The sequence below is a fragment of the Corvus moneduloides genome, chromosome 30, assembly GCF_009650955.1.
Source record: "Corvus moneduloides isolate bCorMon1 chromosome 30, bCorMon1.pri, whole genome shotgun sequence".
Classification (NCBI taxonomy): domain Eukaryota; kingdom Metazoa; phylum Chordata; class Aves; order Passeriformes; family Corvidae; genus Corvus; species Corvus moneduloides.
Genome location: NC_045505.1, coordinates 2,573,095 through 2,588,997, shown reverse-complemented (window position 1 = coordinate 2,588,997; position 15,903 = coordinate 2,573,095). Strand labels below are relative to the sequence as shown.

The following is a 15,903-nucleotide window of genomic DNA, read 5'->3' as shown; positions in this document are numbered from 1 at the left end:
CATGGCTGGATTTGGTTCTTTTTCTTTCCTGATCTAACGCAAACAATAAACCATCAGGGCTCAGAGCAAAATGAGGATGTTAAACACAGCATTCCCCCACTCCACAGGCACAGACACCCCTAGGGGATTCGTCAGGACACAGATGAAAATGCCACTTGCACTGGGCAGCTTTGTGCCCACAGGAGCTCCCAAGAGCTGGAGACATAAAGCAACACAGGACACAGAGAGTTGTGCCTCCTGCTCTGTCCACACTGTCCCTGCAGTCTTCCCTGCTTCCAGAAGCTCCTGCTCCCCACTCTCCCTTTTACAACCACCTCAACCTTCTGAAATTCTTCCGGAAAACAACAGCGTGACGGTGCAACTCCAACCAATCCTAGCAAGTTCCATCAATACCAGCTAAACTCTTGCTCCGAATTTCCCTTCTGCAACGGACAACTGCAGCTTTATCAACACAGTCTGAACTCGAAGCGATTGTTCTGTTCGTACCCAGCTCCTACCTATTCGAGTATTGGCAAATACATCAGCTAGTGACCCACTGGTCCCTTTGCCTTCTCCATGGGAAAGTGTAGAGGATGCTGATGAGGATGTGGATGACCCCTGAACAGATCGGTTGATCCAAGACTCAGCATTCTGTAAGCTCTGGTGCAATGCAGCAGAGAGAGCAGCTTGGCGCCTGAGCGAGCCCTCGTCCTCGGAGGCGGAAGACGTGTCTGTGTGGAAGCAGAAAGAAAATCTAGCTGCTTAGGGAAAAGCACATGGCACTGAACATGCTCTTTCCAATCACATATCAACAGCACAGGCTTTCACAGGAAGATCTGTTTTCCACGGGCTGTTACATCAGCCACACCAGAGGTTAAAGCAGCAGAATTGTCAGTGGGAACACACTCACCCCTGTTTGATTCACCTCCTCAGACAACATCCTTCCCCTGGGGTCTCCAAGCCTAGAACTTAACTCTCATTACTTTTCCATTCACATTCCATAATATCAGATGCTGTTTTGCCTAACTCTGGTCATTCTGAACTGGAAAGTGAGGGGTGAGGGTTGTTGTCAAACTGCAAAGTCCCAGGAACAAAGAAAACACAGGAAACAACTGTGCCAAGGCCACAGCAGAAAACGCTTTTGTCTGGGGCTCTAAATGGGGCCCTTTCAATTGCAGAAAACAAACAAAAAGCCCAACCCCAAAACAAAACAGAGAAATCTACAGCAAGGAACTGCTTCCTGTGTGTCCCAGAGCACAGATACCTCAGCTGTCCCAAAACTGTGAACTGATTATTTAATTACCATGAAGCGAGCACTCAGGTCTTGAGATGTTGAGTCGTACATTGCTAAATACAAACATACCGGCAGCTTTGGCCTGAAATTTAGGTGTTCCTCAAAGTGATTTTCTGCCTACACTCGAGCGGTAAACCAAACTACCAAATCATGTTCTACCCACTTGCGGAGTGGAACGGAGTTAGGAGCTGAGGCAGAGGACTGGCTCCAGCCACGCTGTAAGTGCTGACCTCGATTCATGTGACTCCCACAGCACAGGATGTGCTGCAGTCCTGGACAAGTGAGCACAGAGCTGAGACCCAAGCAGACACCAGGAACATGCATCAGCCCCCCGGAGAAAGGAAGGGAAAAAGGAAGTGTGATAAAACAGGAAGTAAGGAGGAGGAGGAGGAGGAGTGACATGGCCCAGCAGAGCAGTTTCAGAGCTATGAATTCACCAGGGGATGTGGATTCATAACATTCGGATGACTTTGTCAATCCAAATGGCTGCGATGCTTCTGCACAATGAGACACAACATAGAAGTCATTGCCAAAAATCACACGGACTCATTTGTCAGTCAGTGCATCGAGCTGCTGGAAAACAGAGGGTTACTGATATCTGCTGCACATGCATCGTGACAGACACCATGTCATCCAAGGATTCTGCTGCAGCCAGTACATGGCAGGGGTGGGAAAAGTCCTGCAAGTCGTGGAATCCCAGCGGACCCCTCCGAGGTCCTTGCCCAGAAACAAACATCGCTGCAAGCCCTCCTCTTGTGCGCTGAGCATTAAACACGAATGAAATCAAGACGTGAATTATCCATCAGAAACGGGTGTGAGGGAAGCAGAAGTGGCCTCAGTCCAGGGCTGCTCAGCTCTGGCCAATTTGAACCATAGAACCATGGAATACCCTGAGTTGGACCCACAAGGACCATCCACGTCCAACTCCTCGCACAGGACATCCCAAGAATCCCACCACGTGGTTCTTTAAGAACTCTGGAAGAGAGGTCACTTCCCAGCCCTGAGAGAGGACTAACACACTCCCTGCAGGTGTGTGAAGAGCTGGAACACCGGCAGCACTGCAGCCCCTTGGTTTGGAAGGTGTGACCCTGGACATCCCGGCACAGCCTCACCTGGGGGAGTGCAGGCGTCTGCCGGGGACTGGACGAAGGTGGAGCGGCGCTTGGTGGGCATGGGCAGGGCCATCTTCTGCTCCTTGTGCTTGGCCAGCGCTGCCTGGACCGCTTCCGTGTGGATGTCTGCGAGAGGGAAGGGCACAAGCTGCCTTCAGCAAGAGCACAGCAGTTAGGGTTAGGGTTACGGTGCCAATACCCCGATCCGCCTGTTTGTGACATCCCCCTTTCAGCGCCTTCCCAAGGACTCTTTTCTGCCATCCCAGGAGTAGCATCACCTTTTATTCTCTTTTTTAAAACAAGGAAACTAATTGAGGTTCCTGAAGTTAGCAAGCTGAATGCAGGGCCAGGTTTGTTACTCTGGAAACTTCTGGATTGAGCTCATTACATCTTTGTGTAATTGCACCAAACAATTTGCCTCAATCCAGAGTATCAGGGTGGCATTATTTGCTTTTTCTACTTATAAGGGGTTTTGATTCAGCAGCTGCACCCCACAGTCTGATGTTTCATTACAGAGAACCACCAAGACAGGACTTTCCATCAGCAGACATAATAATTTTGATTCCTTGAGAGGACACAGCACTTTCCTCCCCACGCAGAGGAATCCAGGGGAGGGACTCTTGTCCCTGCCCTTACCAGATCGATAACGTTCATCTCTGGCTCCCCCTGAGCGAGCTCGGTGGAATTTGGATGAGGAGGATGATGCTGAGGCTGGAGTTGCAGATGGAACGGGCATCTGAGGTCTGGATTCCTTCTGTAATGCTGGATCGACCCCTGGAAAACATGGAGCAGGAAATGAAAGGAGCTTTTTTGGACCACACTTTCCCCTTTTCCCATGACAGCGTTGTGGATGTCGGGAAGCTGGTTTGTCACTCAGTGTCCCAGTGACCAGCGTTTGTCATTGACTGGAAAACCAATAATAAACCAGCAGCAAGAGCCTTTGCTGTTCCCATTAATCACAAACCCAAGGAGACCTCCAGCTGTTTGGTTCTGGCTTTCAGTATGCCAAGTGCATGGCTTTATCATCCAGGAAAAGTTTGTTTTTCCCATTAAAACAGGGAGCAAAATAGATAATCTGATAAAACACCATCATTTTACATAATTCAGCAAGAGCAACTCGGAATTGTTGCTACTGGAGGTTCAATTTTAAAATGAATCTGTGTGTCAGAGGGAAGTTTTGAAAACTAAAACCCAGGGGTCACCCAGCTGTAATTTCACCTGGAGTCATGCAAAAACAAGAGCAGCTGCATCACCTAAGCATGTGCTGCTTCAGAATTCTCACAAACTACCAAAGGATCAGAGCAATGGAGAGAAAACCGCAAATCCTGGGCTTCAATTCCAGTTACACCACCTTTCGAGGTGTGTGGTTTTAGGTAAACAACTTCAGGTGAGTGCCTTGAGCTCAGGGACTCACAATAAAAGCAAATCACCCTGACCTAGCTGCAGGAGTCTCCACAGGATCACAGAATCCTTGAGGCTGGGAAAGCCCTCCCAGACCATCCAGTCCCAAAGCTGTGCCCAATCCCCACCTTGTCCCCAGCCCAGAGCACTGAGTGCCACCTCCAGCCCTTCCTTGGACACCTCCAGGGTGGGCACTCCAAACCTCCCTGGGCAGCCCCTGCCAAGGCCTGAGCACCCTTTCCATGAAACTCCTCCTGATGTCCAACCCAAACCTCCTGACCCCCACCTGGCTCCACCCTCCTGTTGGGGAGTTGTGGAGTGAAAAGGTCCCCCCTGAGCCCCCCTGAATCCCCCCAGCTCCCTCAGGATTCTCCAGCCCCCTCCCCAGCTCTGTTCCTGTCTCTGGACACACTCCAGCCCCTCAATATCTCTCTTGTAGAAAGACAATTTTTTAATTCCTCATCTTCCTTCATCCATCTCCTGTCCCTTCTAAAATCCCAAAGAGCAAAATATTACTGGAATATTATTGAATGTTAGAGCAAACTAACAACCCACTTAATTGTGGATTGTTAATGATTCTTTAAACTACCATGGCAAAAACTGAGAACCTTTATTTCTAGTTAAAGAGATCTGCTGGCCAGAAATCCTCAAACCAATTAGGGGGACAAACAATTATTCCACTGGGACAAACAATTCCCTTTCCACTGGTATTTTTTTGGATATGGTAACATATATCAGAGTCCTGTATTTGCTCATCAAAACACTCTCATCCCCTGTGCAAATGTGCAAGGGGCACAAAAAGCTGAATGGAAAAGGAAAAGAGATCTCTGGGGTTCAGGTGCAGGACCTGGGCTGCAGAGCAAGATTATAGATTCAAAATCTCAGTTCACCCACATCCAAAAGCATCAGTTTGTGTCCCTTCCTGTCACTCTGGAACACATTCCATTGATAACCAGTTTAACATCTTTGTAGCATTTATTTGCCTTCATCAAACCCAGCAGAGTTTTATTTTGATCCAAAGACAACACAACTTCATAGACCAAACAGAAAAGCTTCGTGTTTTCCGATCACTCGAGTATTTATGAATTCAGGCACCCACTAGATGTCAGCAGCAGATTTAACACTATTTTAAATGAATTATTAAATTCATATTCAGTTCTCTTTCGTAAGTCTTGTAAAAGCCTCTCATCTCTCTGCGGGGCATCACAGGGCAAACATGACATTCCAGTTAGGAAGGGATCAGAGGTGGCTGTAAGTGACACGACACACAGAGAACAAGCTCTTTGTTTCAGTATTTTGCTCTGACACAATAACATGTTCCAGTGGCCTCACAAAGCGTTCAGACACAGAGGAGGAAGGAGTGTAAATCACTAATGGTTACACAACAAAGCAGCACAAGTGAGCCGAGCCTGGCAGGTGACAGGTGATTTATCTAGAGCTCCCTTCAGAATAATCCTGCTACAGCTGCACTTTCTGCTGGCAGAAACATGACAAATATGACAGAGAGATGGAAAATGAATTATTTTAGATTGGCTTTGAAGGATGCCATGGATCTGTTGACTGTCTTTAGTTTCTAATGAGAATTGACTGCTTTGTGATTCCTGCGTTTTGGTGAAGGGCCAATGATTCAGAGATTCAGAGACTGAACCATTAGAAGATCAACAAGGAGAAATGTTTGCATGAATAACAAGGAGAGCAAGTGCCACATGCACAAGGAAGCAGCTGCAAACGTGTCACTCTGCTGTCTGCGTACGGAATGGAACAGCAGTGCTGGGGCTGGACTGGCTACTCCTGGAAGATGTTTTTGTTCAAGCTACATACCCATAAAAACATGGAAATAACCAACTTGAGTCTCCAGGGCAGCCTTAACACACTCCCAGAACCCAGGGACACCTGGCCCAGCTTCAGGCACGGCTCCATGGGCTTCATGTGCTGCACTTGCTGCTGCCTCCCATCAAGGAGAACTCTCTGGAATTAGGGACTTCAGATTTTGGGATCTGCAGGTTGCAGAGACTTTTCAGGAGTTACCAGTTAGATGGACCTTAATGGATACTGCACCAAGAAAAAATGCATCTTTAGGTAATTAACAGTGCTGCCTTAACTCCAGAATAACGAGGCAAGCTCCCAGAGGCCATGTGAATGGAGCACAGATTGAGCAGTAAGAACCTCCTAAATTATCCTGCTGACATGCCCTGACATGTCACCTTCCCTCCCTTCCTCTCATTCCACATCCATGAAATGGAGACACTCCATCAGCCAGTGCTCAGAGAAATGGCACTAAATGCCAGCACTAAGTACTTTGTTGCTGTTGTTGTTGTGGACTAAATTAATTTTCTTCTCATTACCAAGGTGACCTGATTCCCAATCCCTCACGCATGACTTCCACAGGGTTTTTACAACAGGAGATTCCCAGACACTGGGGCAGCTGGGTGTGAGATGTATAAAAAGCTGGAGAGCTGGGCTGGAAGGGCAATCAAACCTCTGGGTTAATTGGTGACCTCCATCATCCCTGGCCTCTGCCTGGACTTTGGCTCCACTGGCAGCTCTCAAAGCCCCACAATTAACGAGCCCAGTCTCGCCAAACACTTTTTTTCCCTCCTAATTAAACATTTTCTGAGACAGATCAAACATGTGCACAGTGCCAGGGTTGGGGCCAGGATTGTATCATCTTCAGCCTCCAGAAGACTCAGGACAAAAGCAGGGCTGCCAAGAGCTCCTGAACCACCCAAGGATTCCCCATTTCCTCCTCAGGCTCGAGATCTCCACTGGCACAAATGCTAGCCTGAGGACTGTAAAACCTGCTCAACAAATACATACTTATCAAGAGGGATTAGTCATGTGTATGTTCATTTTTGGTTTCTTTAAGTAACAGAAATAGATTTGATAAATAGGCAGCAACCAAGTTGCTGAGATTCCCATCACATCCTGCTCCAGGGAGTCCTCAGCACGTGGAGAGCTGTTCATAACAAAATCTCCATTTTGAAGGCTAAATTACAATTTCTGCTTGCCTTGCTCCTTTCAGCACGTGGCTCAGACAGAACACACTGATCTTTTGGGTATAAAACCCAACCTCAAACAAGGGAACGAGCCCCAGCTTGAGATGAATAAACAACCAAATGCAACCTGAGAACCAGCTGGAGAGCAGGAACTGGGCAGTGGTTTGGGGTGGAAGAGTCTGGAAGTTGCCACATGACAACTTTATGTTCCCCCATCAAGTGCCTGAAGGGAGCTGCTGCCATTTCCCCCCAGTCCCGTGGTGTTGACGGGCAATAAATGCACTTTGAGCTTTTACTCTTTATCAATTTTTTTTTGGCAGTAAACCAGGCTCAGTAAATTCCAGTAGCTCCATTCAGGACTCCCCGTCACATCCAGTCACTGCCCGAAGTCAGAACCAGACACATCAGTTCTTAATGGCTGAACGTCTCAGCAGCTCAGTAACAATTATTCCGGGTAAGCCCCACAACAATGATTAGACACACATTCAGCCACGTCCTTCAGCTTACAATTCTACATAATTATCCCACACACGACCAGCTGAGCTGCTCCGGATCTCTGAACCAAAGGAAACCACTGTACCCAAAGGACGTGATTTCAGATACTCTGGTAAAATAAAGCAACAAATTATGAAAATCCTAACGTTTCTCCAACAAGGCATTAAGATGGCTGAAGGACACAGCACCGACCAACACTGCAGTTCAGACATTTTTGAGAATGTTTCCAGAATGGTTCTCAAGGAGCGTCAGGATTGATCCAGAGCCCCTGAGTTCTCAGCAGGCAAGGGAGTGGGATGTGATGGATGGATGTGGGCGATCACAGGATGCTTTGGGTTGGGAGGGACCTTAAACCTCATCCAGTCCCACCCCCTGCCATGGGCAGGGACGCCTTCCACTATTCCAGGTTGCTCCAAGCCCTGCCCAGCCTGGCCTTGGACACTTCCAGGGATCCAGGGGCAGCCCCAGCTTCTCTGGGCACCCTGTGCCACGGCCTCCCCACCCTCCCACAGCACTGCAGAGTCCCACCAACAAGCTCTGGAGCTGCCAGGAATCCCTGGAGCTCAACAGAAGACAAGATCTATAGACCCAATCCACACCCCCCCACACTGTCATGGATCAGCTCAGGAAACACCTACGGAACAGAATAATCCAGAGTTGGCAAATGGGATCTCAGTGCTCCATTCCACAGATCCCTTTAATGTCACAGCTCTACAAAATCCTGATTCCAGCCCAAATGAGGACCTACCTTGGGTTTGCGGAACATACGGAGCCAGCAGCTTTGCTCTCTTCTTCTCATACCCCTTCTGTGTGATGTCCCCTAAAAACAAGCAAAGAAAACTCATTTAATCACATTAGAATTTTTCAGTTTGAGGTCTGCTTGCTTTTTTTTCAGTGCCATGAAAGTTTTACCTGAACACAGCTGAAGAAAACCTGAAACTCAATGAATCCAAGTACATTCGGATTTCAAAGCTCCATATTACAGAACTTCTGCAGTTTCCCTTGGGATCAGAGACCTACACTATCCACTATTTAAATGCAATAACTCAGATCACAGCAGCTATCTAAACGGAATATCAAAGCAGTGAAAACCTAAAAAGGGAAACTGGGAGTGCATGAAAATATTCTGTAACCACAAAACAACTTAGGCGAACAAAGTGGGATAATTCCCAACCAACAGGGGGAAGGGGAAGTGCAAATTCAGAGCCTCATCTTCAACTAATCAAACAGCAAACAAAGCGAGTCCACTCCAGCAGCTGCTCAGGGGGTCTCCAAAAACTGAGGCAAGGATGGGCAGTCAACTTCCAGACTCTTGGCCAGCAAGCACAGCCCATGATCCAGGTGCCAGGGCCTCACCACCCTCATGGGGAGGAATTTCTTCCACATATGTAACTTAAACTTCCCCTCTTTCAGTTTGAACCCGTTCCCCCTGTCCTGTCACTGCAGTTCCTGATGAATTGTCCTTCTCCAGCTTCCCTGTAGCCCTTTCAGACACTGGAAGGTGCTGTGCAGTCTCCACAGAACCATCTCTTCTCCATGCTGATTATTCCCAACTCTCCCAGCCTGTCTCCATAAGGGAGGTGCTCCAGTCCCTTTTTCAACTTTGTGGCCTCCTCTGGACTTGCTCCAACAGTTCCACATCCTTCTTATGTTGGGGGCCCCAGAACTGGACAGAGGACTCCAGGTGGGCTGTCACAAAAGCACAGCAGAGGGGAAGAATCCCCTCTGGAGTGATTATTATTAGAGTGATTACTCTAGAGATCAGAATAAGCATTTGTAAACTTTTCCCTCTTTTAAAAAACTAATCTGTCTGATCCTGGAGATGCACCATCTGGCTGCTGCCTTTTGTTTTAATTTCTCACATTACATCAGAACCACAAGAAAGACTGAAACCTTGGAGGGATTAAAACAAACAGCCCTGCAGCGTTTCAAGCCTCTTCGTAGCCTGCCCAGCACTTAGAACCTCCCACCTCCCGGAGATGGGGAGCACTCAAACTCACAGCACTAAGAAAACAGAATTATTTGGTATCAAGCTAAAATCAAGCCACAGTTATACGATGACAAGAAGTGAGTGATCACAAACAGGATGTTTTCTTTGCTGTGAGCCTGAACTGAGAGGGAACAGCCTCAGCCCCGGAGCAGCTCCGGCCTCAGGGTTTGCTCTGAACAGGATCCTCCTGCCAGTCCCCTCCTGCCGGCGCCGGGGGCCACACCACAAAAGGGGATTACAGGCTTCAGGCTCTAAGCCTCCCAACACCACCAGCATTTCTGCTAAAACATTCCAGCTAAGTGCCCAGTTGGGTTCCAAAGGTGATTTGTGAAATGCCTGGAAAGGGAATGGACTGCACTCCTTAGTGCTGGGCACTCAAACACCAGTGGCACTTGAAACACCGAGGCCAGGAGTTTCAGAGCTGGAGTGGGACTCAAACTTAATGGCTTCAAATTGACAGAGGTTTAGATACGATATCGAGAAGAAATTCCTCCCTGTGAGGGTGGGGAGGCCCTGGCACAGGCTGCCTCTGGATCCCTGGAAGTGTCCAGGCCAGGTTGGACACTGGGGCTTGGAGGAACCTGGGATAGTGGAAGGTGTCCCCTGCCCATGGCAGGGGGTGGAACGGGATGAGGTTTAAGGTCCCTTCCAACCCAAAGCATTCCATGGGTCTCTGACTGGCACTGCTCAGGGCAGGGTGTGCATCTGCACACAGAGTTTTATCACACTCCTCTAACACTACGTTTGAGTCAGGGCCCAACAAGTCCAAACAAATCCAGCAGCTGAAAAGGAGAATGTCCACGAAGCACTGAAATGCCAAGCAAAGCAGTAATTTTAGTGCCTGACTGCAATGCAGAGCTCAGGTGACGCTCACCCCGCTCACCGGACAGGTACGTGCAGGGAGAGGGACAAACTGAGCTCCCATGTGGCCAAGGACGACGTGCTGAGTGACTGCAGCAGCTCTGCCCAGGTCTGCCTCCACTTTCAGAGGCAGTTTTCAGAAAATCATGGAATGTCATGAGTTGGAAGAGACCCCCAGGGATCTTCCAGTCCCACCCCTGGCCCTGCACAGACACCCCAACAACCCCACCCTGGGCATCCCTGGCAGCGCTGTCCCAGCGCTCCTGGAGCTCTGGCAGCCTCAGGGCCGTGCCCATTCCCTGGGGAGCCTGGGCAGTGCCTGACCCTCCTCTGGGAGAAGAACCTTTCCCGATATCCTGCCCTGGCCCAGCTCCAGCTGTTCCCTCGTGTCCTGCCACTGGTCACAGGGAGCAGAGATCGGAGCTGCCCCTCGGGATGAAGCTGCAGCCCCCAATGAGTCCCCTCAGTCTCTTCTCCAGCTGAACAGACCCAGAGCCCTCAGCCACTCCTCCAGACCCTTCCCCACCCTGTGTCCCTCCTTTGGACCCTCTGCAACAGCTTTAGATCTTGTTGATATTGTGGGACTGGAGGTGAGGCAGCCCCAGGCCAGAGCAGAGCGTGACCATCCCCTCCCTCGCCCGGCCAGGGACACAGGACCTGGCAGTCCCCAGGACAAGGTGACCCTCTGGGCTGCCAGAACACACATGTCCATTTGGGAGGCACACGGAGCCAGGGGATGGACACTGCAGGAAAACAAACACAGGTACACAGAGAAGGGAGGGGTTTCTCCTTATAAGCCAACCCACAGGTCTGTTCAGAGCTCTTATTCTGTGATTAATTTCTCCCCAAGATTTAATTGTACTCTTGCCATTGGTGGTTACACACTACATATAATGAAACATTTGCCACAGAAAATTGTTGGAATTACTAAGGAACACAATATATACAAATAATGTAAGTACATTATGAACAAATACCAGAACTTTAACTACTAGTAGCATCCCTTTCTGTTTCACATGCTGGAAAGCAGAGAATTCTCTCTAATTACTTGTTCCACACCAATATCCCACCAAGAAAACAAACCCATCCACACTGGAATGCAAGCAGGGCCTGGTTCCCAGGCTCGCATTTGGAAATGTGAAGCCAAGGTGAGATACTACTGAGAAACAAGAAGGTAACTCAGGCCACAGCACTACTTGCAACCTCAGCTCCATGTGATGCACATCGTTGATATTATTGTTGTAAAAAGGATTCTCTGAGCATAAGCCAATGAAACAAATAAAAGCCTTATGTTACTTGGCAAAAGGAGAGAAGTTCCAAGGAGAAAAATTCAAGCAGTAAATATAATAAAGGTGATAGATTCCTGGGACTCCCTGGCAGTTCTCTATCTTCCTAGTGCTGAATTTCCAATTCCATCTGAATTTTCATGTTGTTATAACATAAAAAAATAGATCAACCATCCTGTTGACAAACAGGTTGACAGTCTCAAACACCTGCACAGGATTAGGAAATGTAAAGCCTCAATTTTGAGACCAGCCCTACTGAAGTGGAACTGGGCAGCAGGGACTGAAAGGTTTGGGGAAAGAGATAAATCCGAGTTCTTTCCAGAGCACCATCCACACAGGTGTGAACCAAACCACGATCACCTGAAATAAAGCGCCAGCAAGACACAGGGATTGTCCTTTTGGGAAAAACCTCATGTGCAGGCATGGGTGTAGAGTCACCTCATGGACATGATGATTTGACTACTGCAACCACAACTGTCACAACCAAATTAGCGTGTCCAGCCTTGGAAACAAGTGTCCCTTTGACACGTGGCACAGGTGGAATGAATTTGTTGAATAAATCCTCTTATCTGGTCATGCAGAGTCCAAATTTGGTACCAATCCACTGACACAGAAACAAAAGAATCACTAAAGAAAAAGTTTTCTTTCACCCTATTCCTTTTCTGCTGATCTACAGGAAATGGAAATGGCGAGATCTGGACACAAACGTGGACTTCCTCACGGAATATCACAAGTTACAGCCACAGGAAGAGCACCAGGACAATAGGGCTGCAGACTCTGGAACCATTCGCTCCTCTGACATAACCTTGGTCAAACAATAACTCCCCCTTCCACAAACAAAACACTCAGTGACACTTTGGGTGCTAAATTCTCCCCAGAGAGCTCAAAACCCACCCTAAGAACCACAACCCCTCTCCAGGCAGATGGAAGACAGGGCACTACAAAGAACCATCAGCAAAGCAAACGAGAGCTGATAATTCGGCTGTAAAATGGTGTTTGTTCATTCCCAAGGAAGAAATTAAAACATGAGCAGCTTTGAGACTCTCCTGGCTCCCTCCCAGCCACCATTTCTGTTCAGTTCACTCTGTATTTATCCATATCTGCCGTGAGCCGAGGCTGAGCCTCCCCAAGCTGAGGCCCTTCCCAGGAAATGGGGTTCTGCTCAAAGGGAAGCAGTTTTAGGGGTTTCAGAGGAAAGATGAGAGTGAGCTGAGCTGCTGCTGTGGCGGAGGAAGAGGCTCTTCTTCCTTCCTGCCACCTCTGCTGCAGCGACAGCTCTGGTGCAGCGACGTCTTCAGCTTCCACAGGTAAGCAGTGCCCTGGAACAGACCAGGTGTAAACACAGCCCCCCCACCACTACCATCGTCATCCGATTCTCCTAATTTCTTCAGAGGAAATACAGAATTGATCCTCAAATCCAAGAATGTTCTGATCGCTGGGAGTGCAAAAGGAAGGATGAGCTTGCAGTGGCAAAGACCAGGGAAGCTCAGGGAATGACACCTGATCAGCCTGGATGCCACACCTATATTCAAATCCTGATCAGCCTGGATGTCACACCTATATTCAAATCTGGCACCAGAGGAGCCCAGAGTCCCGGGAGCCTCACTCCCCGCCCGGCCAGTGACGCCAGGCTGCTTTTCAGCAATTAGCGTTGATGATCTGTTCTAACCAGTGGTGCTCAATCAGTGCAAGGTGGTAACACCCGCTAATCCTGCTAGCTCAGACAATGCTCCTCTTTCAACATCCCTGCTCCCCTTCCCCCATGGAATGAGAACACTGAATCATTTACTGTCTAACAAAACCATAATTACTACAGTAGAGAAATTAAGGAAAATGATCACGTAGGGCACAGCATCTCCCCAACAAAGCCTCCAAACACTGGGCTGCAGCAAGGAAAAGATTCCAATTGGAAAGCAGTTTGTGTGTGTTTAAAAAAATGTTTGCATGCTTTAAAAAAAAAAAAAAAAAAATCTGTTGATGTTTCCAACAGTTTGTGCTACCAGGGAATCCTGGTGGTGCTTCTGGAACTTCCATTAGCCCCAAAGCACAGACAGCTACTCTACTAAAAGCAAACATGATAAAAAGATTATAACAAAAATAATGGAATTATTCTATTATCACTGCTGCATCTGCATTTCAGGTCTGACCCCTATAAATGACCTGATGACTTGGCCTTTCTTGCCTACTCCCCTGCTCACATCCAGGCACAGGACAGGAAACATCTCCCCGTGGTTTCATCAGCTCGAACCTGCTCTGAAAGAGCAGAACACAGAGTCTGGGCCAGCAGGCTTGAGTCTGGAGTGCCAACACCGAGACAATGAAGACCAGCAGTGCTGCTGAAAGTCCAGAATGTCCTTTTGCTGCATGTCACCTCCAGATAAGGCCTTTCAAGTGTGACTGGAGTGGGAGGTAGCACGTTTGAGAAAGCCGAAGTGAGGACTAAGTGCACTTGTGGCCTGGGCAAAAAATGGGCACAACATCAGGCCAGCACTTAGTAAGAAATGCTGTATGTATTTACATTTTATGTATTTACAGCTGGTTCCCACCTTTCTTAAAGAAGAAATTCCTCCCTGTGAGGGTGCTGAGGCCCTGGCACAGGTTGTCCAGAGGAGCTGAGGATGCTCCATCCCTGGAAGTGTCCAGGCCAGGCTGGACAGGGCTTGGAGCAACCTGGGATAGTGGAAACTGTCGCTGCCCATGGCAGGGGGTGGGACTGGATGGACTTTAAGTTCCCTTCCAACTCAAGCCAGTTTGGGATTCTGTGATTTTCCTGGAGAACTGGAAACTTCTAGACATCCCACATTCTCCCCAATGGTTTTACTGAGGGTTAAAACTGGGATATCTTCACTCCAAGGCTTCAGCAACCCAAAACACAACATTTAAACCTTTTTTTCTAAGGCCGTGTGCTCAAATAGACTGTACCTGTGCAATGGCCTTAAACTCCTCCTACCACTCTCAGCTACAACTGCAGCACAAAAACTGCATTTGAAACAAGTTTAGACAATTGCCTCGTTCTGTTTGAGGCCAAATGATGATGCAGCTTCAAAGATTCCCTCCTCCTTCCTTTGGGTGAAGCTGTATATCAGGTTTCCTTCTTGGAGATAATAGCAAGGTCTGTGAACTAACAGTCTTCCAGAAAAAGTCTGATTTCTTGAAAGAAATAACACCTTACTCCCCGTACTTGTCACCAAACAACCAGCGCAGGTTTGGGCTCTGTAGTTTCCCTTTAACAGCACCATTGTATTCCCTGGAGGAGCATGAATAGGGCACTGAAAACCCAGCCGGGCTCACAAAGCTGTATTTGTTGGGCACAAGCATTAGACTGCTACAGCTTCGGTGTTAGAAGTTTCACAGACAGATCAGCTCCAGATTAATTTACACACACAGAACAAGCCGACTTGGCTGCAGCACTGTGGGGGCTCTGTTCTGCAGTTCCAAAACCCTTTTCTAAAGGCTTAGGAGTGTTGTTTTACCAAATTAAAACTATTTTAATCTCAACATTTATTATTTCTAAAGAATTCCATTCAAGATGAGGTTTCTGTGGCACGGTTGCCCTGTGTTCAAGGTCTGGGTCATGCCAGGTCACAAGGTGCTCTTCGCCCCGGGTCACTCACTGGGTACCATAAACCTCAAGGGCTTTTTTGGTGTTCTAACTTTAAGCAGTAAATCCAACTCCTGAAACTACACCGAAGAATCTCTTTATCTTTCAGCAGCATTTCCGAGTTGCAGCAGATCCAGTGTCCTCGATTCACCCGTCTGTGCTGTGTATTTCCAGCTGTAATCTTCGAGGCCATATGTGATGCATCACCAAGTGGGTGAGCTAAGGACAGGGTCCAGTTCCCCCTGTACACCTGGGCTGGGGGCATCAGCGACAAGGAGGTGTCACCAGCTCAACCTCAGCTGCAGACCCTCCCTCTCCCACACAAAGACACATCTGGGAACTTAGCACGGGCATTTCTGCTGAAAATAGCACTATCCACGGTCAGCAAAATGAGTTCTCAGAGGCTTTGGGAGCTAGGACTGGGAATAAAGAGCCTCTCGTGGGTGTAACTGTGCTCTGGTTGATTCTTCTCTCACAGCAACAGAGAACGTTGCTCACAGTGACCGTGTGTGGCTCATACAGCATCACCACGTCCTGGTATCTCTATTTAAAGTTCATTTAAAGGACGTCCTCAGGTACATTGGTCAAACGGCCTCTTCTTCACCTCCGTGTAAGAACTAAAGAGCCAGAAAGACTTTGCCTTTCAGATCCTCAGCTGGGACAACGGGATGCAAAATGCACTTGTGCATCAGGAGGAATTTCTTCATGGAAAGGGCAGTTAGACATTGAAAAGGGCTGCTCAGGGAGGTGGTGGAGTCCCCAGCCCTGAAGGTGTCCAGAAAATGACTGGACGTGGCACTCAGTGCTCTGGGCTGATGACAGGGTGGGGATCAGTCGCAGGTTGGATTCGATGACCTTGGAGGGCTTTTCCAACCTCAAGGATTCTGC

The 15,903-nt window shown here is 48.3% G+C and overlaps 1 protein-coding gene across 4 annotated transcripts in view; it reads right to left on the bottom strand.

Moving 5' to 3' along the window:
* DIP2B (disco interacting protein 2 homolog B) overlaps positions 1–15,903 on the bottom strand; it is a 62,400-nt gene that overhangs the window by 26,956 nt on the left and 19,541 nt on the right. For 3 of the 4 annotated variants that reach the window (XM_032093838.1, XM_032093839.1, XM_032093840.1), the window contains exons 2-5: positions 8,026–8,097; positions 3,022–3,159; positions 2,386–2,511; positions 498–710 (exon numbers count right to left, since the gene is read on the bottom strand). In XM_032093838.1, the coding sequence (XP_031949729.1) occupies positions 498–710; positions 2,386–2,511; positions 3,022–3,159; positions 8,026–8,097 (549 nt within the window). The remainder of the gene's footprint in view (positions 1–497; positions 711–2,385; positions 2,512–3,021; positions 3,160–8,025; positions 8,098–15,903) is intronic. The other variant, XM_032093841.1, reaches the window with a different exon arrangement.